A 27,562-nucleotide genomic window follows, 5' to 3' on the forward strand; every position below is an offset into this window, starting at 1 on the left:
TTCTTCTTTGCTCCCACACACAGTGGTTGACAGCTCTTCCCGTTCTGATATATGAAAACTTCATACAGTCCATATGGTTAGAGGGAAGACAAACTTAAAGGGATTTTCTGTGAGTTTAATATTGATGGCCTATCCTCCGATTGGTGGGGATACGAATCCTGACCCCCACACCAGTCAGCTGTTTGAGGAGGCCTTGGTGCTCCACTGAGTGCTGCAGCCTCTTCCTAGGCCAGTGACATCATGTTCATCGGTCATGTGGCCTGGGCGCAGATCTGGCCCATTTGAGTAAATGGGCCTGAGCTGCAATATTAGGCACAGCCGCTATACAATGTCCTATGCTTGGTACACTGTGAGGAGGCCGCTCTGCTCACCGGAGTGCTTCTTCAAGCAACTGTGGTGGGGGTGCCAGGCTTCAGACCACACCGGTCAGATATGGATGACGTTCGCGGAGGATAGGTCATCAATATTGTAATCCAGGAAAACCCCTTTAAAAGGGTTTTTCTGAGATCCAGGCAGACTTCTTTTTACTGTGCTGGTTGTCGGGAAATAAAATTCTTTCAAATATTCTTGAACAAGACTGTTCACACCATCACAGCCTTCTGTTTCTTCTCCACCCAGTCCTCCATGTAGCAGTGTTACATCATACCATTATGGTAAAGCTAATCATGGCACAGGCCTTGAACATGACATCACGGGGCTGTACCAGGATTGCCTACTAAGGTGTTGTGACCTGACCTCTCAATGGATGTGACATCAGTTCCTGGAGGACCAGCGGAGGACAGGAGACCTTGTATATCCTCTATACCAGTGGTCCCCAACCTTTTTGGCACCAAGGACCGGTTTCATGCAAGACAATTTTCCCAGGGACCGGGTGGGGGGGAAGGGGGCGGAGGTTCTGGGGCGGGGCTTAGGGGGTGGGCGGGGCTGACTGATTCACGCGCATAACAAAACACAAGGTGCATATTAAAATATATAACACTATATAATGACTATATAAACTGACTATGGTCTCTGCTGCACTGGTCTCTGCTGCACTGGTCTCTGCTGCACTGTACCGTATTGTTCGCCCTATAAGATGCACCTAGTTTTAGAGGAGAACAATAAGAAAAAAATATTTTTCATTACACCTCAGGTCAGACCAGCAATCAGACCCACAATGTTAATCAGACCTCAGATCAGACCCCCAATGGTTCAGATCAACCCCCAAACCTTTAGCCATCTATCAGCCCCCAATGTCAGCCATAACCCCCCCCCCCAATGTCAGCCATAAACCCGCCCCAATGTCAGTCATAAACCCCCCCAATGTCAGCCATAAACCCCCCCAATGTCAGCCATAAACCCCCCCAATGTCAGCCATAAGCCCCCCAATGTCAGCCATAAGCCCCCCATTAGCCCCTCATGTCAGCCATAAGCCCCCATTAGCCCCTCATGTCAGCCATAAGCCCCCATTAGCCCCTCATGTCAGCCATAAGCCCCCCATTAGCCCCTCATGTCAGCCATAAGCCCCCCATTAGCCCCTCATGTCAGCCATAAGCCCCCCATGTCAGCCATAAGCCCCCCATTAGCCCCTCATGTCAACCATAAGCCCCCCATTAGCCCCTCATGTCAGCCATTAGCCCCTCATGTCAGCCATAAGCCCCCATTAGCCCCTCATGTCAGCCATAAGCCCCCCATTAGCCCCTCATGTCAGCCCCATGTCCCTCATGTCAGCCCCATGTCCCCCAGGTCAGCCATCAGCCCCCAGTGCAAATAAAAAATTAATAAAAAAAACACTTACCTCTCCTGCTCCTGGTCACCATCGCGATCCTCTTCATTCTGCTGTCGGCTGGCTGTGTATAGCGGCGCACAGTGTGAGGTCACAGAGAGACCTCGCGCTGTGCGCAGCCATGCACAGCCGATAGCCGAGCCGAGGACCAGGAAGCGGTGAGTACAGATCCTTCACCGCTCCCTGGTCCTTCTGTACTAATGAAGCGCTTCCATAATGGAAGCGATTCATTAGTACAGAGTTAAAGACTGCCCTGATCGCCGCGGCCCGGCTAACAATCCTCCATGGCCCGGTGGTTGGGGACCGCTGCTCTATACAGTGCTTTGTTCTAACCTCTAGTCAACCATGGGAGAGAAAGGAGTGAGCACTCACACCATCTGGACCATAGGATATATTTATTAATTAGTATCCAATAAATCATTCATATAAATGCACTCAAATACAATAAAACTTCATAAAAATAATAGTTGGTACCAACACATAAAATGACACTGGAAAATGATAATTGTGCAATCCTTGCGTTATTAATGTTCAAAATTGGCACTTTGTACCGCCTAGAATTATGCAGTAAATAGACCACTATTGGTAGTGGTAATACCGCAAACCGCAGTCGGAAATTAGAATGTCCCGGAGAAAAGTACCTATGACTCCAAATGGTATTTGAGTCTCCTCGTGCATGTGGATATATATTTCAACAGAAAAGTCTCTCCACGATTGATTAAATATAACCGCCCAGGACTGTAGGTTTCACGCCACTTAATTCACAGTTCAAGTTCCTACCTGATTCCAAATTGTCCCCCTCTAAGCCGTCCTTCCACGAGGAGCGAGTGATGCCGGCTGCTACGGCGTCTCACGTCGCAAGTCTCGGGTTGCTGACGTCACTGTATCGCGGGATCACGAGATTCGGCAGGCAGGGATAATACTTTGTCGGTGGCACCTGTAGTTGTATCCTGTATCCTGGAGCGGTATTAGTATTAGTGGATTTCCTTATCGCATGGCCATGCAATATCTTTAGTCAAGGTCCAGTGGGTTAGGTGGGCGCTTTTCTTCCTGGTGACAGGATACAGGATACAACTACAGGTGCCACCGACAAAGTATTATCCCTGCCTGCCGAATCTCGTGATCCCGCGATCACTCGCTCCTCGTGGAAGGACGGCTTAGCGGGGGACAATTTGGAATCAGGTAGGAACTTGAACTGTGAATTAAGTGGCGTGAAACCTACAGTCCTGGGCGGTTATATTTAATCAATCGTGGAGAGACTTTTCTGTTGAAATATATATCCACATGCACGAGGAGACTCAAATACCATTTGGAGTCATAGGTACTTTTCTCCGGGACATTATAATTTCCGACTGCGGTTTGCGGTATTACCACTACCAATAGTGGTCTATTTACTGCATAATTCTAGGCGGTACAAAGTGCCAATTTTGAACATTAATAACGCAAGGATTGCACAATTACCATTTTCCAGTGTCATTTTATGTGTTGGTACCAACTATTATTTTTATGAAGTTTTATTGTATTTGAGTGCATTTATATGAATGATTTATTGGATACTAATTAATAAATATATCCTATGGTCCAGATGGTGTAAGTGCTCACTCCTTTCTCTCCCATTATCTACTTTTTCTTTGGGTCCGGGCACCCAAGTTGTGAGTTAGCAGCACCCGTCCATAACCACCCAGGTGTGAGCCAACCACCAACCTATTTTTTCTCTAGTCAACCATACCAGATTATCTGGGAGGTGGCACCAATAGGTAGGTTCAAGGTGGCTGTAGCATATCCACAATAGTACTTTGGAACAATTCAGGATGGCCAAGGTTATAAGGTTCACATTCTGTTTTTGGGCACAAATGAATCTTAAAGAATGGCATGCGACATTTAAAGGGATTTTCCATGTCTTTTATATGGCTGTCAGGGTATATTCTCACATGGCAGATTTATAGCAGAAATATTTGTATCATATGTATGGATATCTGCAGATTCAGATGAATGTCAGTCACAAAAATTCAGCAATCAGTCCACCATGTGGGAATATACCCTGATTGGACTAGCCTTAAGGGTACGGCCACATGATCAGGTTTCTGGATGCAGTTTTGGAAGCCAAAACCAGGAATGAAGTTGTACGTATCTGTCATTTATACTTTCTCTTCTTTTATGAGCACTGCTGATTTTGGCTTCAAAAACTGCACCAGGAAACCTGACTGTGTGGCCGTAGACCTGACTCCTGGCACTGACTTGCTTTGCTACAGATTTGGCTATGAAGGCCAAATGAGCTCCATTTCATTGGTCCCTTACACAATATGGACAGATATCAGCCGCGGACACCTCCATTGTACAAGGAACAATAGACACGACGTCTGATGGCTGTACACAAGCAGCTGGGAGGCCCTCAAACTACTTCTATTTTCCACCTCTCCTAAATTACATCCAGGCGTACAAAATCAGGCATGAACGTCTGCCCACACTCCTGTCAGAAATCCAAAGAGAAGCTTGAAAATAAGACATTTTTAGATTTAATTTGCAGTTACAGTTTGGTTTCGTCTATAGGGTATGGCTGATCTCCACTAGGTGCAAAATTAATAATAATCAGTAAATCACAGTCATGTGTGGGAATCTCATATCATGCCGGTATACATACCAAGATGCCTAGATTTAAAGGGGTTGTCTTTCACTTGAATGGGGCTAAACTGTAATACTAGACACAGTCCACGGCCAAGAGAGGCCTGTTTCATATTAAATATATGTGATAAACTCATTTCCACCAGGTACAGTACATACAGAAGGGGACTGTTTCACAGTTAAAACCACCCTCTACAGTTTGATTTATTATGATGGACTGTGGCACTAGCGGCACTGCCTGCCCGGGAGCGGCTGGAGGTAAGTTGAAGTGTAGGAGACTAGGATCTCTTTAGGCTTGGTTCACACCTGAGTGTTTTACAGTGCGTTCCTACGCGCTGTAAAACGCTCAACAAGCAAAAACCAATGCTTCCCTATCGGCATGGTCCTCACCTGAGCGTTTTACAGCGCGTACGATCGCGCTGTAAAATGCCCGACGCCCCAAGAAGTACAGGAGTGTCTTTGGGGCGTCTTGTCGCGCGTTCCCGTACATAGACTTCCGGGAACGCGCGACAATGGGCGTTCACTTGTTCCGGAGCTGCGATTGTAAACGCGCATACAATCGCGCATACAGAGCGCTCCATCCAGTACGCTCAGGTGTGAACGCAGCGTTACTTTCTGAGCATGGTTGGCAACTGCATCCTTTATGCAACCCATCCTGCCTGTCCAACCACCGTCAAGCCTGGGCAATGGGGAGAGAATTGTTTACCTGACCAACATCATCACCCAGGCCTTGGCGCAGCAGCTCTAGGACAGGCAGGATGGCATGCAGCCGGTGGACTATGTGCAGGTAAAATGGAGATCTTAGTCTCCTACATTTCTCCCTGATCAATAGTCTCCTACATTTCTCCCTGATCAATAGCCACTCTTTGCACATCTATTGTTCCAGCAGTTACTGAACACCTACCGCCTGTCACTGGTAACCCATCGAAGAGGAGGAGGAGGAGTAAAAGATTTTGTCAGGGCCCCTCAACAGTATAACACAATGAAATGATATACAGTGACAGTATAGACAGTATAGGAAATGGATGGAACAGCTGCCGGGCCTGGTCTGAGAGAGCGATCTTTACTACCCATAGGAATGGGGGCGGCATGAAAGGAAGGGGTTGCAAAAAAATGACTGGGGAAGAGGGGCCCCATTCAAAAATTTGCTGTGGGGCCCAGTCATTTCTAGCTATGCCACTGGATACCACCAAATGACACACAAAAGGAATAGACTGAAGTCTAGACCTCATAGCGAAGGGAGAGGGATGGTGACCTCCTAGGAATCCCTAGACTTCTCCCTGGCTCCTGTCAGTATGAGTAGACCCTGAAGGTGGAAATATCCATACACCGGAACCTAGGCCCTGGTTTGAGCATATTATGGTGTTACTACTGCCATGTACAATAAAATACCTTATTTCTTGTAGTCTTCATTTTTTGTTTCATGGTTTCATTAGCTATAGAATCCACTTTTTATGTTATGCAAATGTTAGCATAAGTAACTGCTCACACCCAAACTCTCTGCCGCCGCCGCCGCCCCCCTCCCCTATGTGAAATCTCACGCAGGCGCAGAGTTCGGGTTTGGGCAGTCACTTATGCTGGCAGAGGCGTGCTTGGGCTCTAAAGGAAGGCGGGCTGGGCACTGTACAGGGGGGTAACTGGGCTCCAGAGAAGGGTAATAACGCCCCTCTGGGCACCTTGGACACTCATTTGCATAACATAAAAAGTGGATTTTATTGCTAATGAAACCATTAAACAAAAAATGAAGACTACATCAAGAAATAAGGTATTTTATTGTAAATGGCAGTAGTAACACCTTAATATGCTCAAACCAGGAGACAGATTCCCTCTAAGTGCAATCTTCTCTGGCACCAGTAAGGAATATGGAGGCAGTTTGAGTGGTTGCAGTTTAGCACTATGTAGGACTGGCTTAGTGGTAATCTGGTGATGGGTGGCTTAGGCTACTCTCACACCTGCGTTAGGTGCGGATCCCTCTGGTATCTGCACAGACGGATCCGCACCTACAATGCAAACGCTTGTGTCCGTTCAGAACAGATCCGTTTGCATTACCATGAACAAAAGAAATATATAAATTATATTTATATTTTTTTTGTTCATGATAATGCAAACGGATCAGTTTTGACTTACACTGAAAGTCAATGGGAGGCGGATCCATTGTGTCAGTGAAAAGGGATCCGTCCCCATTGACTTCCATTGTAAGTCAGGACGGATCCGTTTGGCTCCGCATCGTCAGGCGGACACCAAAACTCTGCAGTGGCTGAATGGAGGCAAACTGATGCATTCTGAGCGGATCCTTATCCATTCAGAATGCATTTGGGCTAAACTGGATCTCACAAGTGGAGATCTCACAAGTGAAACGGATCTCACAAGTGGACCCAGAAACGCCAGTGTGAAAGTAGCCGTATTCCCTCACCTCACAGCAGTGTCTGTAAATGCTGATGTAGCGGCTCACTGGAGAATCTATTTAGGAGCAAGAGCTCAGTACGTTTGCTTCCTTCCTCCCAATTCCCCTCCTGGCAGGAAGGAGGACCAGCCCACTCCTACCAGGAGGGGAAGAACAGGGTGGTTCCTTTGCCAACCATTCCTTACTGGTAAGCTAAGCTAGGCAATCACACACAAAGAGGCAAATGATCAAATCTGTTCAGCCGATCACACGCTTGCATTCTCAGCTGACAACAACCTAGAAAATCCTGCCTGATATCACATTTTGTACAAAGAACAGACCATTGGGATTTGTGAACGATCATTTGGATATGATTTTAAATGATCATTTCCCAAAATTGGCACTTTCAATCTACTGTACATGTATTATATGTGTTTAGCCTCGGTGACAGGACAGAAGACTAAGGCCCCTTGCAGACGTGCGTTCCTCCCGCAGCGAGTCCGCATCGCAGCACCCGGCCTGACCTCCCAGCGCTGCCGGGGGTCACATAGCATTATATTGATTTATGATGTTATGTAACCCTTACAGTTCTGGAATGTATTGGATACATAATGCTGTCAGTGTTATCCAATACATTCCAGAACTGTAAGGGTTACATAGGTTGGATGTGGACTCGCTGCGGGAGGAACGCTCGTCTGCAAGGGGCCTAAGCCAACCAGTCAGTGCACAGTATGTAATAACTACAAAGAACCTGGTTTTCAATGAAAAGGGGCTGTTTCATTGCAACAATGTACAGGTATCTCCTATCCTCAGGATAAGTTTATGATTAGAGGGGGTCCGACTGCTGTGTTCCCTCATTTGAATAGAGCAGTGGACATTCATACGTGAATGCTCTATGGGACATTCACATATTCAGCTCTATGCTGTGGAGCAGCAGCACACGTGTGTCCACTGCTCCATTCAATTAAGGAAACACAGGCCCTATTCTCGTGATCTTTTGGAGTCCCCATTCATCCATGTAATGGGACAGCCAATCTACAGTTGCATATTTGTTATTTCTGGGTCAGAAGGGTGAACTTTTTCATGGCATAGACATCTCACATCACCAAAGCTCTGTTCGGCGCCTCTGTTGCAGATTCCATCAAAAACAGCAGACAATCGTCCTGCACGCTGAGACAGTGGACGCCTGAACACAACCCATTATAGTCCGTCTGCTCTGTGCCACTTGATTCAGCTATGAGCTGGACCCGGCACTTCCGATATTTTCAACAGAGCGGAACAACAGAAATTGATAGATGTGGTGTGAACCCATCCTAATATTGAACAGAGAGCAGGTCTTTGACATGGCATCTCATAGGCATGGGGATATCCTAAATGGTAAAATAGCAAAAAGCAAAGTTTAAAGTGTAACTGAAATCGTACATTTCTATTAGAAAAATAGCTCTAAAGTGGCCCATTTTATGCATCGGCTCTCCTCGTCTTCTATTTACTGAAGTGTGGAGACACGCTCCTCACTGCCTGGCTGACTGCTATCTCTGTATTGTACCTGTATGCCAGGAGCGATGTGTAACAAGACGGCAGTGAGCCCTCACTCCCGAGAAGGCAGGGAGACACAGTTATAATATGTAGCTGTCCCTACGGTATATAGTATAGAACTATGGTATGTGTATATACTGTACATATACTGTACTGTATATATATATATATATATATATACACAGTCAGGTCCATAAATATTGGGATACCGATGCAATTCTAAATTTTTTGGCTCTATACACCACCACAATGGATTTGAAATGAAACAAACAAGATGTGCTTTAACTGCAGACTGTCAGATTTAATTTGAGGGTATTTACATCCAAATCAGGTGAACGGTGTAGGAATTACAACAGTTTGCATATGTGCCTCCCACTTGTTAAGGGACCAAAATTAATGGGACAATTGGCTTCTCAGCTGTTCCATGGTCAGGTGTGTGTTATTCCCTCATTATCCCAATCACAATGAGCAGATAAATGGTCCAGAGTTCATTTCAAGTGTGCTATTTGCACTTGGAATCTGTTGCTGTCAACTCTCAAGATGAGATCCAAAGAGCTGTCACCATCAGTGAAGCAAGCCATCATTAGGCTGAAAAAAACAAAACAAACCCATCAGAGAGATAGCAAAAACATTAGGCGTGGCCAAAACTACTGTTTGGAACATTCTTAAAAAGAAGGAACGCACCGGTGAGCTCAGTAACACCAAAAGACTGGGAAGACCACGGATAACAACTGTGGTGGATGACCGAAGAATTCTTTCCCTGGTGAAGAAAACACCCTTCACAACAGTTGGCCAGATCAAGAACACTCTCCAGGAGGTAGGTGTATGTGTGTCAAAGTCAACAATCAAGAGAAGACTTCACCAGAGTGAATACAGAGGGTTCACCACAAGATGTAAACCATTGGTGAGCCTCAAAAACAGGAAGGCCAGATTAGAGTTTGCCAAACGACATCTAAAAAAGCCTTCACAGTTCTAAAACAACATCCTATGGACAGATGAGACCAAGATCAACTTGTACCAGAGTGATGGGAAGAGAAGAGTATGGAGAAGGAAAGGAACTGCTCATGATCCTAAGCATACCACCTCATCAGTGAAGCATGGTGGTAGTGTCATGGCGTGGGCATGTATGGCTGCCAATGGAACTGGTTCTCTTGTATTTATTGATGATGTGACTGCTGACAAAAGCAGCAGGATAAATTCTGAAGTGTATCGGGCAATATTATCTGCTCATATTCAGCCAAGTGCTTCATAACTCATTGGACGGCGCTTCAAAGTGCAGATGGACAATGACCCAAAGCATACTGCAAAAGCAACCAAAGAGTTTTTTAAGGGAAAGAAGTGGAATGTTATTTAATGGCCAATTCAATTACCTGACCTGAATCCGATTGAGCATGCATTTCACTTGCTGAAGACAAAACTGAAGGGAAAATGCCCCAAGAACAAGCAGGAACTGAAGACAGTTGCAGTAGAGGCCTGGCAGAGCATCACCAGGGATGAAACCCAGCGTCTGGTGATGTCTATGCGTTCCAGACTTCAGACTGTAATTGACTGCAAAGGATTTGTAACCAAGTATTAAAAAGTGAAAGTTTGATTTATGATTATTATTCTGTCCCATTACTTTTGGTCTCTTAACAAGTGGGAGGCACATATGCCAACTGTTGTAATTCCTACACTGTTCACCTGATTTGGATGTAAATACCCTCAAATTAAAGCTGACAGTCTGCAGGTAAAGCACATCTTGTTTGTTTCATTTCAAATCCATTGTGGTGGTGTATAGAGCCAAAAATGTTAGAATTGTGTTGATGTCCCAATATTTATGGACCTGACTGTATGTGTATGTTTAAAGGCAGCAGCACACTTTAGTAAATAGAAGATGGGGAGTGCTGCTAATGTACAAAATGGGCCACTTTAGAGCTATTTTTCTAATAGAAATTTACAATTTCAGAAATTTAAGTATATTATAAAAATGGTCAGTATCACTGCCCCTACACAAAAAAATAAAGAATGACAGTTACACTTTAAAATATTGAAGTATAAGGGCAGCAGCGTTTGCGGACGATGTCCTGCTGATGATCTCTGATCCTAAGGACTCGCTTGGAAAGCTGTTGACTGAACTCCAGGATGTTGGCCCCTTATCGGGATACACAATCTGGACAAAACGGAGGCGTTACTTTTGAGCGGTCCCTGGCGACTAACTTGGACTAGGGCTTATCCGTTTGCATGGAAGGAAAGGGCCATAACATACTTAGGGATCTCCATGCCAAAAAAAAACATCTCAATTATATAACTACAATGTGAGACCCTATATTTCCTCCCTAGAGTCTACGCTTGCAGTCTGGAAAAACTTCTCACTATCATATGTGGGAAGAATAAATCTTCTTAAAATGACTGAATTCCCTAAATGTTGCCTATTTACCTTAGACCTAAAGATGAAAAGCGAATAAACTACCTATACAGACCTTTGTATGGAATGGGAGATGCCCCAGGATAGCCTGACACATATTGCAACAGCCCAAACTGAACGGGGGCCTAGACTTCCCTGATATTAAATTATACAATATCGCAGCCTTGATGAGAGTAGTACAGGATTGGCTACACTCCTCATCGCGATACAACTCAGTGCCTATAGACCAATCCACCAAATATAGCACTATCAAACCTACTACACACCCCACATGGGAATCTTCCCCAATCGGTGAAAGACAACCATCTTCTTATGACGATGTGGCGAGCATGGTGCAAGTCAAGGTGTCTGTGCAAGATGCATCCATCATACTCGATGCAATTACCACTGGTATCGAACCCATGCTTTCAGAATGGGTCCTCGCACCCAATCTTTAACCGCTGGCAAGCGCAAGGTGTCACTAACATAGGTAAACTTATAGATGCACAAACTAAATCGGTGAAACCAATCCATGAACTACAGAAAGAATACCCAAATGTAGCTTTCCCCTTTTTCCCGTATCTACAGGCACAGAGCTATATTACTAAGGTTATTTCCACCATGCCAGATACAGAGTGGAGCCCGTACTTGAAGAAATGGTACTCGAGCCCTAGTGAAGGGAAAAAACAAATCTCGGTAAACTATAGGTTCCTACATATACAGTACAGACCAAAAGTTTGGACACACCTTCTCATTCAAAGAGTTTTCTTTATTTTCATGACTATGAAAATTGTAGATTCACACTGAAGGCATCAAAACTATGAATTAACACATGTGGAATTATATACATAACAAACAAGTGTGAAACAACTGAAAATATGTCATATTCTAGGTTCTTCAAAGTAGCCACCTTTTGCTTTGATTACTGCTTTGCACACTCTTGGCATTCTCTTGATGAGCTTAAAGAGGTAGTCCCCTGAAATGGTTTTCACTTCACAGGTGTGCCCTGTCAGGTTTAATAAGTGGGATTTCTTGCCTTATAAATGGGGTTGGGACCATCAGTGGCGTTGAGGAGAAGTCAGGTGGATGCACAGCTGATAGTCCTACTAAATAGACTGTTAGAATTTGTATTATGGCAAGAAAAAAGCAGCTAAGTAAAGAAAAACGAGTGGCCATCATTACTTTAAGAAATTAAGGACAGTCAGTCAGCCGAAAAATTGGGAAAACTTTAAAAGTAAGGGCTATTTGACCATGAAGGAGAGTGATGGGGTGCTGCGCCAGATGACCTGGCCTCCACAGTCACTGGACCTGAACCCAATCGAGATGGTTTGGGGTGAGCTGGACCGCAGAGTGAAGGCAAAAGGGCCAACAAGTGCTAAGCATCTCTGGGAACTCCTTCAAGACTGTTGGAAGACCATTTCAGGGGACTACCTCTTGAAGCTCATCAAGAGAATGCCAAGAGTGTGCAAAGCAGTAATCAAAGCAAAAGGTGGCTACTTTGAAGAAAATAGAATATGACATATTTTCAGTTGTTTCACACTTGTTTGTTATGTATATAATTCCACATGTGTTAATTCATAGTTTTGATGCCTTCATAGTCATGAAAATAAAGAAAACTCTTTGAATGAGAAGGTGTGTCCAAACTTTTGGTCTGTACTGTACCTCTTGATTACAGTACGTCCACAATCTCTATGACGAAGTGGAAGACTGAGGTGCCACAGGCTACCCCATCTGTGATACTTAGGGCACTTGAACTCTCTCATAAGCCTTTACCCGTGGCACGTTATGTAGAGATGGTCTTACAAATTAGCCCCAGGTCTTATTTGACTCCGAGGAGGGGATTTAAAATGGGCATTTATGATTCTACTCACTGTTTTAAGTGTGGGGCCCTGGACGCGGGACTATATCACTGCTTATGGGACTGTCCAAGGGTCAGAGAATTCTGGAAGAAAATTATTGATTTTACTAACACTCACTTGACTAATTCTACCCCACCTGATCCCCTTTGGGCTTTATTTGGCTACTTGGACACAGATAAATATAATTGTACCCCAGGGTGCTGGAAACTGCTACATTTTGTGGCAGCGGCAGGCACCAAGGCAATTTTGCAAGTTTGGCTACAACCCACACTTCCCCCCTTCAAACTATTTCTGGAGAAACTCTGATACATTATGCGTATCGACTGGATTGAGGCCTCGCACCAAAAAGACAAAAAAGTAAAACACTTTTTCCAGGTGTGGGAAAGCTTTATTAGCATACTACCATTGCATGTATGTAAGGCTATACATGAGTGCTTTTCGGTGACTACCTGATACCTGGAACAGGTGTTGACAGGTGACGAGACAGTTCTGTTGACCTGAGGCCCGGAGGGGGGTGGGGATCCTGAAAATCCCGAGCAGCTTTTGTTTTCATTCTTACTTTTATTTTTCTTGTTGTTGTTGCTTCTTTTCTTCCAGTTTGCAATGACGCGACGGTATGCACTTAGTGCCCACGCAACATGTAACTATCACAGGAAATAACTTGTTGTTCACAGGCGGACTGTATGGGCTCACTACATCATGGACTTGTCAGGGTCAGGCGTTGACGTATGCTGTCGCGACAATTTCATCTATGCCGTAAATGCGATCCCGACCAGATGACCTGTCTATGTGACTCCGAACCACTGTAGTAGATTAGCATGTCTTACACTTGCCAGAACAGGCATGGATGATGACAAAATGTTCTTTGTCTTTCCTTTTCCCTTTTGTTGTATGTAAGCATTTTCTAAAAATTGTAAACTCAATAAAAATAGTTTATAAAAAAAATATATTGAAGTAGTTGGAATATTTTCATATTATACTGTAAGTATATTGATGTTACAGGGATCAGTTTATATCAGTGCTGAATTTGTCAGATATCACAGCTTGGCCGCAGATAATTCGGTGAGTTCTTGCAGTGCAGTTCAAAGACAATGTCAGCTAGCCCTACACCATATTTTGTACCCAGATATAGGTAAGGCTAGTTTCACATATGCGTTATGGTATTAAGCAAGCTCTTCCGGCAGAGGAACAGCATGCCAGAGTTAATCGTATCTGGCATAGTCGCATAGGACCTGTACACCGCCAGACCCCCTTGACTATAATAGCACAGTTTTTGTCTAGCCGGATCCTGGCACTCATGACAGTAACCAGCTGGATCCCCGCCGGGTCCCATTATACTCAATGGGATCTGGTGGTGCATCAGTACCATGCTACTATGCCAGACAATGAACTCTGGGAGGCTGTACCTGTGCCAGAACAAACTGACGGATACCTTAGCACATGTGTGAAAGTAGCATATACCGTATGGTCATGACTCCTTTATCAAACATTGGCGGCTTTGAAGAGCACGTATGGACACCTGAGATGTACATAGAGTAACGGCATACAAAGCTCCAAGCCTATTCATTTCGCAAAGTTAAATCTTTGTAATCTTTGTCATGCCTTGGCCACTTCCAAGACCATGGGGAGGAGATATTGGGGCAGATTTACTAATTCTCTATAAAATATAGACAATATGAATGTAGACTAGACAGCCTAAAACTGGCCATACACGTTAGTCTTTTGTTGGCTGAACCTGCCAAGAACGGGGGGAAGGGTTCACCCCCCGACAATTACCTGATAAAGTCATGTCCCTTTCCTGCTAAACCACTTTGTGAGGTTGAATTGGTTGGAAAAGTTCAGCTAAAAGGAACTATCAGGTCAGAATTGATGCGCTGTGTGATACCGAGCTCACATCTGGGGGGGTTAATGCATGCTTGTAGTGGCCCTAGGAACTGGCTGTAGAGGTCACGTCCCCTACATCACTGCCACAGCTTGTAAACATAGACATTGCGAACTGGAGCTGCCGTGCTGGAAACGGCAGGGGAGTAAGTGGTGGGTATATCTTCTTTTATTATTTTATCACATTTAGGGGAATCGGGGAGGTTTTCTTATAAGTTGGACAACCCCTTGTTAGCCGCCTGTTGTTCTAATAGACCCACAGTTATTTGCTGAGATGCCAGGCATTGTATGGAGGAATAATGGTTGATTTATTTGTTGTTGCTTTTATAGTGTTTGTCTCCATTTTAATAACCACTGAAGAAGTAGGCGCTCATGTTCAGTTCCATTATTTCTAAATGGGAAACCGAGCACTTAATGGTCCTCTAACAAATATATATCAATGTAACAAAAGCCGGCTTAGCGATACAATGCTACTAAAATAGTAGCAGTGTTAATGAGAGAGACGTTTTTTTCTTGCAGCCCACGTAATGTGTTTTCGAACAATTATATGACAATCACCACTATTCATGTGCAGAGGAGCTTCGAGTCCTACGGTAAATAACATCATTTTTTTCCTTTGTAGACTCTCTACAATGTCCTTGGGGAGAGACATGGAGCTTGAACATTTCGATGAGCGCGATAAAGCGCAAAGGTACAGCAGAAGTTCTCGAGCCAATGGACTACCAAGTCCAACCCATAGTGCCCACTGCAGCTTTTACCGAACCCGTACTCTGCAGACCCTGAGTTCAGAGAAGAAGGCCAAGAAAGTCAGATTCTATCGCAACGGTGACCGATATTTTAAAGGGATTGTCTATGCCATCTCCCCTGATCGATACCGATCTTTTGAGGCTCTACTGGCTGATTTGACCAGAACTCTTTCTGATAATGTGAATCTACCCCAAGGAGTGAGAACTATCTACACAGTGGACGGAATCAGGAAGATCATTTCCATGGATCAGCTGACTGAAGGTTGGTATGCTCTTCCTTTTGTGTGCTTAATATCCATCACATATTCATATCTCTTAACAGCCCCGTGTTTGGTGGGATTAGTCCATGAAAGGGATCTCGGAAGGGCTGTGGCTTACACAGAGTTTCTGGGAGTGTTTGTAGGTGTTCCTGGACAAGTCAGGTGGTGTCTGCAAATGGGAACTCAACTCTTGGAAGGTAGACATAAGGTTCATGTTCAGCATAAAAAGAAGTCTTCGGCTACATTCACACTTCGTTTGCAGGGTTTGTTTGCAGCATGTTGCAGTAGAGGTTCCCAGCACATACCTCAAATCTATCCATAGGCCTAGATTCACCCACTGGAGGACAAAAGAGTGCTCTCGTGGCCTCTGTTGGGATGGTATGCATCGGTATTAGTGATAAGTGAATTTCCTCAATTTCAATTCAGATGCGTTTCAGCTAAGTTGATTGGCCTATTCTATTTGGATCCAAATGGGTCCAATGAGGCCTTAGGGGCAGCACAAATCAGAACGCCTCTCTATGAGCCATAGCAGAGAGCCACTCCGGTGGGCTCAAACCTACCATGTATAATGTAGTCATACAATGATGTAAATGAGTGGCATTTCCTGGCATTTCACTTACCCAATCAGCCGGTCTCTGGGAGGCTTTTTCTTTTTTTCAATTGGACTTTTTTCTCACAGCTGCATTTTATCAAATATATTAAAGCCTCAAGACACCCGCAAACCATAGGAGATTACTGGTGGTCTAGATTGGATTTCATAGAATGAGGGGATGGGGGTCATGAGGGGGGGATTAAAATTCATATGTACAGCAAACCTGACCACTGATGACATGCACTTCAGAGGGTTAATAGGAGGCGCGCTAATAATGGACATCGCACTTACGTAGCGCAGCGGCCTACAGCGGCTAGCCACGGGTACCATTAATCAGTCTAGGCCCACGGTTCTATGCAGATTACTCAGTCACATCTATTACCTTAGAACAGACATCTTTTGTTCTAGAAGCCGATATGAGCTATGAGTCTACTAGCGGGATTTTTATTCAACCATTTTTATTTTTTGTGGCAATTACCAATGTAGCAGAGCTCAATTAGTCATTTAACCCTTTGATCCTGCATGATAATAATTCTCTGAATAAGGATAATGCAGCCTTTGCGTTCTTTGATAACACAATGGGCCATGCTGTTTGACAAACCCACTTCTTCTTCATCTGCCAAACTTACAGAGTTTTAGTATTAGTAATGACATTATTGTGCTGTATACAATGACTTTTTTTGTTTTGCTCCATCATGAAATTTTTGCTAGTGTCACATATGTTTTCACTTACCTGTACAATGCTGGCCTTACATTCTTTAACGTTACATAGTTCAGACCATTTGCAGGGGCGTAACTTGCAGCCCCTGAGCACCAATGCAAAATTTGTAGCCAAGTCCCTCGTCTGCCATCGGCCATTTATAATATATAATACTGGTGTCTCCTGATAGAGGGGCCTTTGGACTGTCTTAGGTACCAGGGCCTAGATTCAACTACTACTTCTGCACCTCCTATAGCTATACCCATGGCTAGTCGCCCCCTTATCCAGCATTCTTCAGTTGTAAATTAAATACTGTTTAAAGGGGTTCTGCACTTTGTTTAAACTGATGATCTATCCTCTGGATAGATCATCAGATTCTGATCGGCGGGGGTCCGACACCCGGGACCCCCGCCGATCAGCTGTTTGAGAAGGCAGCGGCGCTATAGCAGCGTCGCGGCCTTCTCACTGTTTACCGCTGGCCCAGTGACGTCACGACTAGTATTGACTGGCCTGGGCGGGGCTAAGCTCTGTTCACTTGAACCCCCGCCGATCAGCTGTTTGAGAAGGCAGTGGTGCTCCTGTGAGATCTGCAGCCTTCTCTCAGCTTTTCCTAGGCCAGTGACAAAACATTCATCGAACATGTGGCCTAGGAGAAGCTCAGTCCTTTTTAAGTGAATGCGGATGAGCTGCAATACCAAGAACAGCCGCTATACAACGTACGGTGCTGTGCTTGGTAAGCTGCAAGAAAACAGGAGCACCAAACAGCTGATCGGCATGGGTCCCGGGTGTCAAAATCTTGGAAAACCCTTTTAACTACTGGATCTCACCTAGTTTTCATGTGCCTTCATGACATCCATTAGACATAAATGAGCACTGCTATCATAAATAGGTTCAGATCATCTGTTATCACTAATTTGTATGTAATTTTCATTAAATATAATGAATCAGATTTTCCTCATTCTGTCTACAGTAATATACTTAAAGGGGTTGTCCGGGCTTTTACTATTGATGACCAGTCTGGAGTTTACATTGTAGGTTATGTTCAATTGGCTCTGCAGTCCTTGACCTTCATGTCCTTGACCTGAACCATGAGCCGGTAAAAGTGATTGTACCAGATGCTGAGAATGTGCAGTAAACTAGAAATCCTCCAGATCTCGTCTGCATTATTTTACTAAATTAGACCAAATTAGCTTGCAGCCGTATTTTGTGTTTAAATAACTGGAAAATGATTGTGCTTCTGTGCACGGCGGTGGAGATGATGTGAAGCATGGGAAGATTGTTTCTACTTATGTAATATGAAACGGAATATAGACGTTCGTTAGAATACGAGAAGGTTTAGAGGGATTGTTCCATCTCAGACATGCGTGGCATATCCACAGGTTATATAACAAATGTCTAATAGATATGGATCCCACCCTACTTGGAGAACAGGTCGATTGACTGTAATTACCATAGACTTCAATAAAAAGAACTGTTCACAGTCTGCGACTGTAGTATGGCTGTCAATAGGTAGGGATCCTAGAGTATAATATGGTCTTTCTCCCTTTTTTACCATATAGTTAAAGGGACACTTCCATCAAAAAGGGGAATTTTGTGTATACGCAATATTTATAGAACACACAAAAACATTTTCAAATTTTTGGCTGTTTTTCTTTTTCATTTTGGCAGTACTGTGCCATTCAAAAATCTATACAATATATTGTCCTTCTGTCAGCACAAATGATAAGAACTTTTATATATTGTAGATAGGTAATTTATTGTCAGTTTACCACTGGTCTGATGAGAAGATGTTATCTAAATGGTAATCCTCATGATAATAGTAGGTGTAGAGTTGGGATGATTGACAGCTCTATCGTTTTCTATATCGGCCTAGTAGAAGAGCCCACAGAAGAGTGGTGCACTGATGAGTGTAATGTGTGATACTCAAATTGAGTCCCTACAGGTGGGCCCATCTCGTTGGAGTGAATGGTCTGACTGATTAAGTGATGTAAGCGAGGCTGTTTGCCATGCTAAAAGTCCAAACAAATAGGAGGTTAAAGAGCCAGGCAGTTAGTAGAATACATAGAGTGTACAGCAAAAAGATTATTGACATATACTGTAGGTTGCTGATATATGATTAAAAAACATCATTTTAAATGGGATTTCTGTTTAATAAACCCTTCAAAGGAGTTCTCCAGGCTCCTGATATTGATGACCTATCCTATCGTCAATCAGATATTGATGATCTATCCGGTGGGTCCTACCTCTGGGAACCACACTTACGTGTATCTCTAGAACAGTCCCCAAAGTGAATGAGACTGCACCGCACATGTGCGTCCTCCCTCCATTCATTTCTGCAGGAGTTCTGAAAATAGATGAGCACTGGCTGAGCTACTTCCAGCAGTCCCATAGACGTGAATTGAGTGGTGGCTGTGCTTGCGCGGTGCACCCTACACTAATTTCTATGGGACGTACGAAAATCTCTGAGCGTTCTTGCTTGGCTATTTTTGGAACTCTGATAGAAGTGAATGGAGGGCATGCCGCACTCTCGTTCACGTTCGGTGCCCAGTTCTAGAGATAGGTGCAGGTTCTAGAGGTGACATATCCTGGTGATGTGTTACCAGTGTGTGAGGTGAGACAACCAAAGGTTTTTATCAGTGGGGATCTGAGGTCCCCATCGTTGGCTAGAACGTGGAGTGAGAAATGCTCACATATTGCTCTCTCTCTCTGCTTCCTGTAGTGCAACCTCCGGCACTGCAGCTGTTATGGAACTACAACTCCCAGCATGCTCCAGTCACTTCTTTGGGAGTTCTGAGGACAGCCAAGCAATTGTGCATGCTGGGAGTCGTAGTTTCACCACAGCTGGAGTTCTGCAGGTTGCTGATCCCTGTTGTAGTGGATAGAACCAAGAAAGGTCCATAGACTTTCTTTTGAGCCCAACTTCTACAGCGAGGAGACTGCACTCTTTGAGCGCTTGCCTCTCCTCATTCTAGTGATCGGTGGGGGTCTCAACACACACACCCCAACAATAACAACCTTTGATATGTCACTATGACATGTCAAAAGGTTTTTCACAGTTCAGCACAGACACGTCTTTTTCATCAACAGGAGCCTGGCTGTTGGTCACCGCCATATTTACACAGCCATACCAGCCAAGAGTTTCCTCAGTGAAAGGCACAGTACTTAGGATCAGGGTTGCCAACCAGAATTTTTCTTTTTTCTGCACAACTTATCCTAAAATTGCGGACTGCCAATTTTTTTTACTGACAAATAGGAAAACCAGAATGAATGATAAAGATCTGAAGTAATACATATCTATGGCTCCATATACTGATAGGAACTCATTACCAGCATTTACTGTGAGCTGTAAAATGATGATAATTACCACCACAATAATGTAGACAAGTGCCATCAACCTCAAAAGAAAAATTACGGACACATCTATTTTTTTCACGGACACAGCAAAAATGTCACCTATTTTTACGGACTGTCTAGAAATTTCTGGACAGTTGGCAACCCTGCTTAGGATGTTACAAGCAGTCCACTTACAATGGCCAATGCATCCAAACTTGTAATGGTAGTGTCTACTGTAGGCGCACTAAACTCATATCAATGGTGCTACCTGCTACACGGGTATAGTGCCAATCATCTCCACAGCTTCTCTCTAGGCTGAGTTCACATCAGCGTTCAGCCTTTCCTTTCTTCTGCCCGGTTATAGTAGCAGAAGAACGGAAAGGACGGATTCAGCACATACCGTAACTGAGCCGAACGGAGCCTCCGGCCCCTTATAGACTATAATGGGGTCAGTTAGGTTTCCGCTCAGAGGAAGATTTTTGAAGCGGAGACAAAAGACCCAAGTAGAGAAGCGCAATACTAACAAAGAACAGTAACAACTGGCACAATAATATAACTATAAATGGAGGAGGAAACATGATAACAAAGCACACGTTGTTGGAACATACATCAGCGGTAACACAGTAATGGTCTCAAGGCTGTTGTGAGGGATCTCCCCACACATTACACAAGGTCCAGCACTGCGGTCAGCTCAACGGCTTAGAGGACCTTTCACCAGAATAAAGTATGTAAACTAACTATACAGACGTGTAGAGCGGCGCCCAGGGATCCCCCTGCACTTACTGTTATACCTGGGCGCCGCTCCGTTCTCCGGTTATAGCCTCCGGTATCTTCATAGTTAGGCTCCACCCAGGGGAACCTGCCGCGGTCTCCTTCTCCTATGCTGTAGCGCTGGCCAATCGCAGCGCTCAGCTCATAGCCTGAGAGAGAAAAAAAAAGCCTCTCAGGCTATGAGCTGAGCGCTGCGATTGGCCAGCGCTACAGCCTGGGAGAAGGAGACGCCGGAAGGTTCCCCTGGGTGGAGCCTAACTATGAAGATACCGGAGGCTATAACCGGAGAACGGAGCCCACGTCTGTATAGTCAGTTTACATACTTTATTCTGGTGAAAGGTCCTCAAAAATGTGGAGTCTCCCTTTCTCTCTCATGCATTCTGCAGGAAGAAGTGAACATGGCAACCATAGGCTAGTTTGGGAGGGGTATAATTCTTATTATTTTTTATTCTGGTTTGGACAACCACATTTCATAGTCTTACAGAAGGCAGATGAGGTATCTATTTTTATTTCCTAAGAAAAATATACTCAAGGGTATGCCAAAATGAATGCCAATGTATGCCGATGCATTTCAGTATGATTGCTTTTGACATTGTAAATTTTTTTTTTCTTGAATAACATTGTAGGATATACATATTTAGAAACAGAATCCAGATGTTAAACTTAAAGGAGTCGTCTCACTTCAGCAAATGGCATTTATTATGTAGATTAACTTAATACAAGCCACTTATTAATGTATTGTTATTAGCCATATTGCCTCCTTTCCTGGATGGATGCATTTATTCCGCTCATTATACACTGCTCGTTTCCATGGTTACGACCACCCTGCAATCCATCAGTGGTGGCTGTGCTTGCACACTATAGGAAAAAGCGCCGGCCTCTCTGGTGGCCGGGACTATGGAACCGCACATAGGCTGGTGCTTTTTCCTATAGTGTGCAAGCACGACCATCACTGATGGATTGCAGGTTGGTCATAACCATGGAAACGAGCAGTGTATAATGTGATGGGAAATTTAATCCAGCCAGCAAAGGAAGCAACATGGACAATCACAATACATTAGTACATGACTTGTATTAACTTCCTCTACATAATAAATACCATTTGCTGAAGTCAGACAACCCCTTTAAGTTGTTTACCTATGCTAATAGGACATATTTTAGGTTAACAGAAACCAGAATGTGTATGCATCTTTTTTTCTTAACTACAACAAGTATATTTCTCCATAGAGCTGAACCCATATTCTCCTTTGCTAGATATTAGCTTAGATGGCACTTATCACTGTCAACACTTTGCAAAATCTTTTCAAGCTTTTGTGGTTGTTTTTTGTTATGTGTCGCTCTAGACCAGGGATCAGCAGCAACCTCCGACACTCCAGCTGTTCTCAAACTACAACTCCCAGAATCCTCTTTTCACGTCTATGGGATTTGCAAGAACTGCCGAGTAAGTGTGCATGCTGGGAGTTGTAGTTTTACAGTAGCTGGAGTGCCGAAGGTTGCTGATCCCTGCTCTAGAATTACATTTCTATTATACCAGGTGGATGTAAATCTGCCTGTTGTGGAATAATTGATGCCAATCTTCTTCTGCAAAGAGCCATCTCCATGCTGGATACACTAGGCACAGCTGTGTAGGGCAGGAAGAGAAATGGTGGTTAACGTTGTCTTCAATAAATCTGTCTGCAACTGATCGTAAATTTTCTTTAACGAGGGTACGTCTCTGTTCACAGTATTGTAAAATAACGAATTACAAGGCAAATAAAAAAAGGATTCTGCTTCCAGAATGTAAGTGCCCTTTTACACGGGCCGATGACTGGCCAGACGTGCTCTCATCCTCATCATTGCAGAAGAGCGAATGCTCGTTGGATGATCGCAGTTTTTTATGCAGCACATCTCCCTGGGCTACTGACGTAATGTACGGTGTATGAGGGGAGAGGGCACAAATGATCGCATTAATAATTGCTCGTTCATTACCCCCACCCCCCACCGTCGTAAAGTTAAAAGGAAAGTAATGACGAGGACCGATCGTCTTGCCTATCATCGATCGTTCTCATTATGGACAGAAGATCCGCCTGTGTAAGAGAATCATTTGTGTCCTATACTATGTATAAAGCAATGTTGTGTACCATGTAGTCTGTATACCATAATGCTGCCTAGCACCCTCTTGTTTCATGAATTGGATTGTGGATTGTCACAGTCCTGCCTTATTAAAGGGGTTTTCTGAGATTTTTGATAGGTCACCTATATCTGATCGGTGGGGGTCCAACAATTGGGAACCCCCGCTGATCAGCTGATTGAGAAGGCACTAGTGGTGGCAGTAGCGCTGTGGCCTTCTCCTTGCTCACTAAGCAAAGTGCCGGACATTATATAGCGTCTGTGCTTGGTATAGCAGCTCACCCCAATTCACTTTAATGTGGCTGAGCTGTGCCTAGGCCAAGTGACCGATGAATGGGATATCACATGGCCCAGGGAAAGCTGCAAGAAGGCCCCGTCACTACTGCAAGTGTTTGTTCCTTCTCAGGGTGTCGGACCTCGCTGATCAGATACTGATGACATTTCCAGAGGATTGATCATCAGTTCAAAAGTCTTGGAAAACCTTTTAAAGTCAGGAATGAAATGGTTTGTGCCACCCTTGTGACTGGGGCTGAGCTACAATACCTGTTGCAGCAATGGACAAGCGTGATGCGGGAAAATGAAAACTCTTCTAATGATGGAAAATCAAATGTTTTATTGGAGAACTACATATAGGGACACCAAAATGTAGAATCTACTATTGCACCCATGCATTCAGTCTCCAGTCTTTGGCAATTGCATGATATATATATATATATATATATATATATATATACAGTACAGACCAAAAGTTTGGACACACCTTCTCATTCAAAGAGTTTTCTTTATTTTCATGACTATGAAGGCATCAAAACTATGAATTAACACATGTGGAATTATATACATAACAGACAAGTGTGAAACAACTGAAAATATGTCATATTCTAGGTTCTTCAAAGTAGCCACCTTTTGCTTTGAATACTGCTTTGCACACTCTTGGCATTCTCTTGATGAGCTTCAAGAGGTAGTCCCCTGAAATGGTCTTCCAACAGTCTTGAAGGAGTTCCCAGAGATGCTTAGCACTTGTTGGCCCTTTTGCCTTCACTCTGCGGTCCAGCTCACCCCAAACCATCTCGATTGGGTTCAGATCCGGTGACTGTGAAGGCCAGGTCATCTGGCGCAGCACCCCATCACTCTCCTTCATGGTCAAATTGCCCTTACTTTCAAAGTTTTCCCAATTTTTCGGCTGACTGACTGACCTTAATTTCTTAAAGTAATGATGGCCACTCGTTTTTCTTTACTTAGCTGCTTTTTTCTTGCCATAATACAAATTCGAACAGTCTATTCAGTAGGACTATCAGCTGTGTATCCACCTGACTTCTCCTCAATGTAACTGATGGTCCCAACCCCATTTATAAGGCAAGAAATCCCACTTATTAAACCTGACAGGGCACACCTGTGAAGTGAAAACCATTTCAGGGGACTACCTCTTTAAGCTCATCAAGAGAATGCCAAGAGTGTGCAAAGCAGTAATCAAAGCAAAAGGTGGCTACTTTGAAGAACCTAGAATATGACATATTTTCAGTTGTTTCACACTTGTTTGTTATGTATATAATTCCATATGTGTTAATTCATAGTTTTGATGCCTTCAGTGTGAATCTACAATTTTCATAGTCATGAAAATAAAGAAAACTCTTTGAATGAGAAGGTGTGTCCAAACTTTTGGTCTGTACTGTATATATATATGTATGTATAAAGTATAAACAGCTATATACCAGCCAAGTATATAGTGATGAGAAAAAAGTAAGTGAAACTTTGCGAAATGAACAAAGAACACAAGTAAATGGACTGAAGAATGGTTGAAAATGAAGGAGATTTGAGTTTTGACCTTAACCCTGTCAAGGTACTGTAGTATGACTTGAAGATGGCAATGCATGCAAGGAATCCCAGAACGGCAGCACGGTGGCTCAGTGGTTAGCACTGGTGCCTTGCAGCGCTGGGGTCCTAGGTTTGAATCTGACCAAGGACAACATCTGCGTGGAGTTTGTATGTACTCCACGCAGATGCATGGGTTTTCTCCGGTTTCCTCTCACACTCCAAAGACATCCTGATAGGGACCTTAGATTGTGAGCCCCATTGGGGACATAGTGATGCTAATGTCTGTAAAGCGCTGCGGAATATAGTAGTGCTATATAAATGTATAAAATAAATATGGATGAACTGAAACATATTTGCAGGGAGGAATGGTACAAAAAAAATTCCTCCTCAACCTTGTGCAACTGCAGAAAGTATTTGGTGGAGGTGATTGCTGCTAAAGGGGGATCTACAGGTTATTAAATTCAAGGGATCAAGTAGTGTTTCTCCCTGCATTGTGGATACATACATGAAGGGTACAACCATCTGTAGACTGAATTTGTCTATAATCGTGAATTCGGGAACAATCAGACCACATTTTATTAGTAATCAATGCAGAAATACAGAATATTCCAAGGGGATTCACTTAGTTCTTGCAACTGTCTGTATATACTGTATAATTTGTCAGTGCAGCCTTGAAGTAACAGAGATTTTTCTTTCAGGTGAAAGTTATGTTTGTGGATCTATTGAGCCATTTAAAAAACTGGAGTACACAAAGAATGTAAACCCTAACTGGTCTGTGAATGTGAAGACAACTGCTAGCCCCCGTTCAGTGCAACCTCTGGCCACTCCAAAGCCTAGCACCTCAGATGGAAGAGAGGGCAAAGATTTCATAAGGCCAAAGCTCGTCACAATCATCAGGAGCGGCGTGAAACCACGTAAAGCCGTCCGCATTCTCCTGAACAAGAAAACAGCCCATTCATTTGACCAAGTGCTCACTGATATAACTGACGCCATAAAACTGGATTCTGGGGTGGTGAAGCGTCTCTACACACTGGATGGAAAACAGGTATCCCATGAAACTGAAAGTCTGTTAGTACTACTTCTTTCACATCGGCGGCACATCTCTTCGGCAGGCTGTTCTGGCATGGAATGTCGTTAATATTTGCCGGGTTGTGGGCAGATATCTGCTGGACACCATTATAGTCAATGGGGCAGGTGGGCATTCCAGTAACATCCAGCAATGCCAGGTCCAGCGAAATCTGCCAGAACAGCCTGCTGGAAAACTGTGTTGCCAATGGGAAAGTAGCCTAAGTTTAAGCAAGCCATTGACTAGTGTGGTCACCATGACTTCTGGCTCTAGATTTATTCCTTGTTATGCCAGTTACTGTTATTGGAACAAATGAATAGTTCCCCTTGCTATAAGGATGATGAGAGTCTCTAATCTGGAAACTTCCTTCATTAATGAACCATGTTATTCTGTCCTCCAAACGAGCATATGGCTGACCACTATCTAAGGTGGTCACCTTAATACTAACTAGTGAGAGAGTCACTACCTGGGTATCAGACGTGTCAGGTACCATGGGGTCTAGAACCACCACTGCCAAAGGTGCTATAAATATGGATGATGAAGGTGGAGAGAAATAAATTGACTTTGTAGCAGATACGTAGGGTTAGACTAGGGGTAAATGCACACGATCAGGATTGTGTGCGGATTTTCCATGCGGATTTGCGTGCAGAAAATCCGCACCGTAGGTCATGTACATTGTATTCTATGAGAATTTTAAATTCTCATGCACACGATGCAGATCTTCTCCATGCGGATTTTGACCTACAGTGTGGATTTTAAAATCCGCAGCATGTCAATTTGTTTTATTTTTCCTGACCAGATTTTCTCCATTCACTTCAATAGGGAGAGTAAAATCCGCATACGCAAAATCCACATCAAATTCGCATGCAAATCCGCACCAATTGATGCCGATTGACCGCACGGATTTCAGATGCAGATTGTCCGCATATAAATCCTGAACGTGTGCATTTACCCTCAATGCAACTGTCTGCTTTACAAACGATGGAATATGTGATAGAAATTACGATTTTGTGAACGATAATCGGCGCGTCTAAAGGGTCATTGTTGAAACGTTCACTACACGTGACTAGTTCGTCGCTCAATCGTACCGATCATCGCCTCGTGTAAAGGCATCTTAAAGTTCAGGTGCCCGTATACCTCCTGTAGCTGTCAGACAACAGTGGCTATCTCTGTTGACTTGATCCATACATATTCTGGGTGAGTGTGTATGTGTTTTAAATGTGGGAGGGGAGGAAACCACTGCCGGACACCTCTGGCGGCAGTTTATCTCCCAGGAGAAGCAAAAGGATCGGACGTTAAGTCAATGCACTCAATCCTTCTCTCCTCTTTGTCGGGGAAGAGATGGCACCTTCCTATATACCTTAGATTGTCGGGTTCACTGACCATACTGAAATGTGTGAGGGCCTTCACTTGGGCCAGGAAAGAGATAGTAAAGACTTCAATGGTTATCGTTTTCTGAAACCATTGTCTGCCGATGGCTGTGATTTTGGGGAGGGTCTCCATTCTATTTTGTTTTGGGGCCCCAGTGGTTAGACCCATTGTGCCCATTTATTACCACAGATCAGTGGTCTAGACTTGTTCCGTTACTCAGGTTGGTGCACAACAAAAAGCAGTAGTTAACTTCTTGTTGTTCAGAGATTTTCATCTTGATAAACAGTACTTTTCTTCACTTATATACCTGGAATGTATATCTTGACCTCGTGCTTTTAAGATGCATTTGGTGGTTGCACTAAGGCACTAA

The 27,562-nt window shown here is 43.9% G+C and overlaps 1 protein-coding gene across 3 annotated transcripts in view; it reads left to right on the top strand.

Moving 5' to 3' along the window:
- DCLK1 (doublecortin like kinase 1) overlaps positions 1–27,562 on the top strand; it is a 352,916-nt gene that overhangs the window by 26,551 nt on the left and 298,803 nt on the right. For all 3 annotated transcript variants that reach the window (XM_040426114.1, XM_040426117.1, XM_040426116.1), the window contains exons 2-3: positions 15,052–15,437; positions 25,454–25,800. In XM_040426114.1, the coding sequence (XP_040282048.1) occupies positions 15,062–15,437; positions 25,454–25,800 (723 nt within the window). In that variant the 5' untranslated portion in view covers positions 15,052–15,061. The remainder of the gene's footprint in view (positions 1–15,051; positions 15,438–25,453; positions 25,801–27,562) is intronic.

This window comes from Bufo bufo, chromosome 3, assembly GCF_905171765.1.
Source record: "Bufo bufo chromosome 3, aBufBuf1.1, whole genome shotgun sequence".
NCBI classification, from domain to species: Eukaryota; Metazoa; Chordata; class Amphibia; order Anura; family Bufonidae; genus Bufo; species Bufo bufo.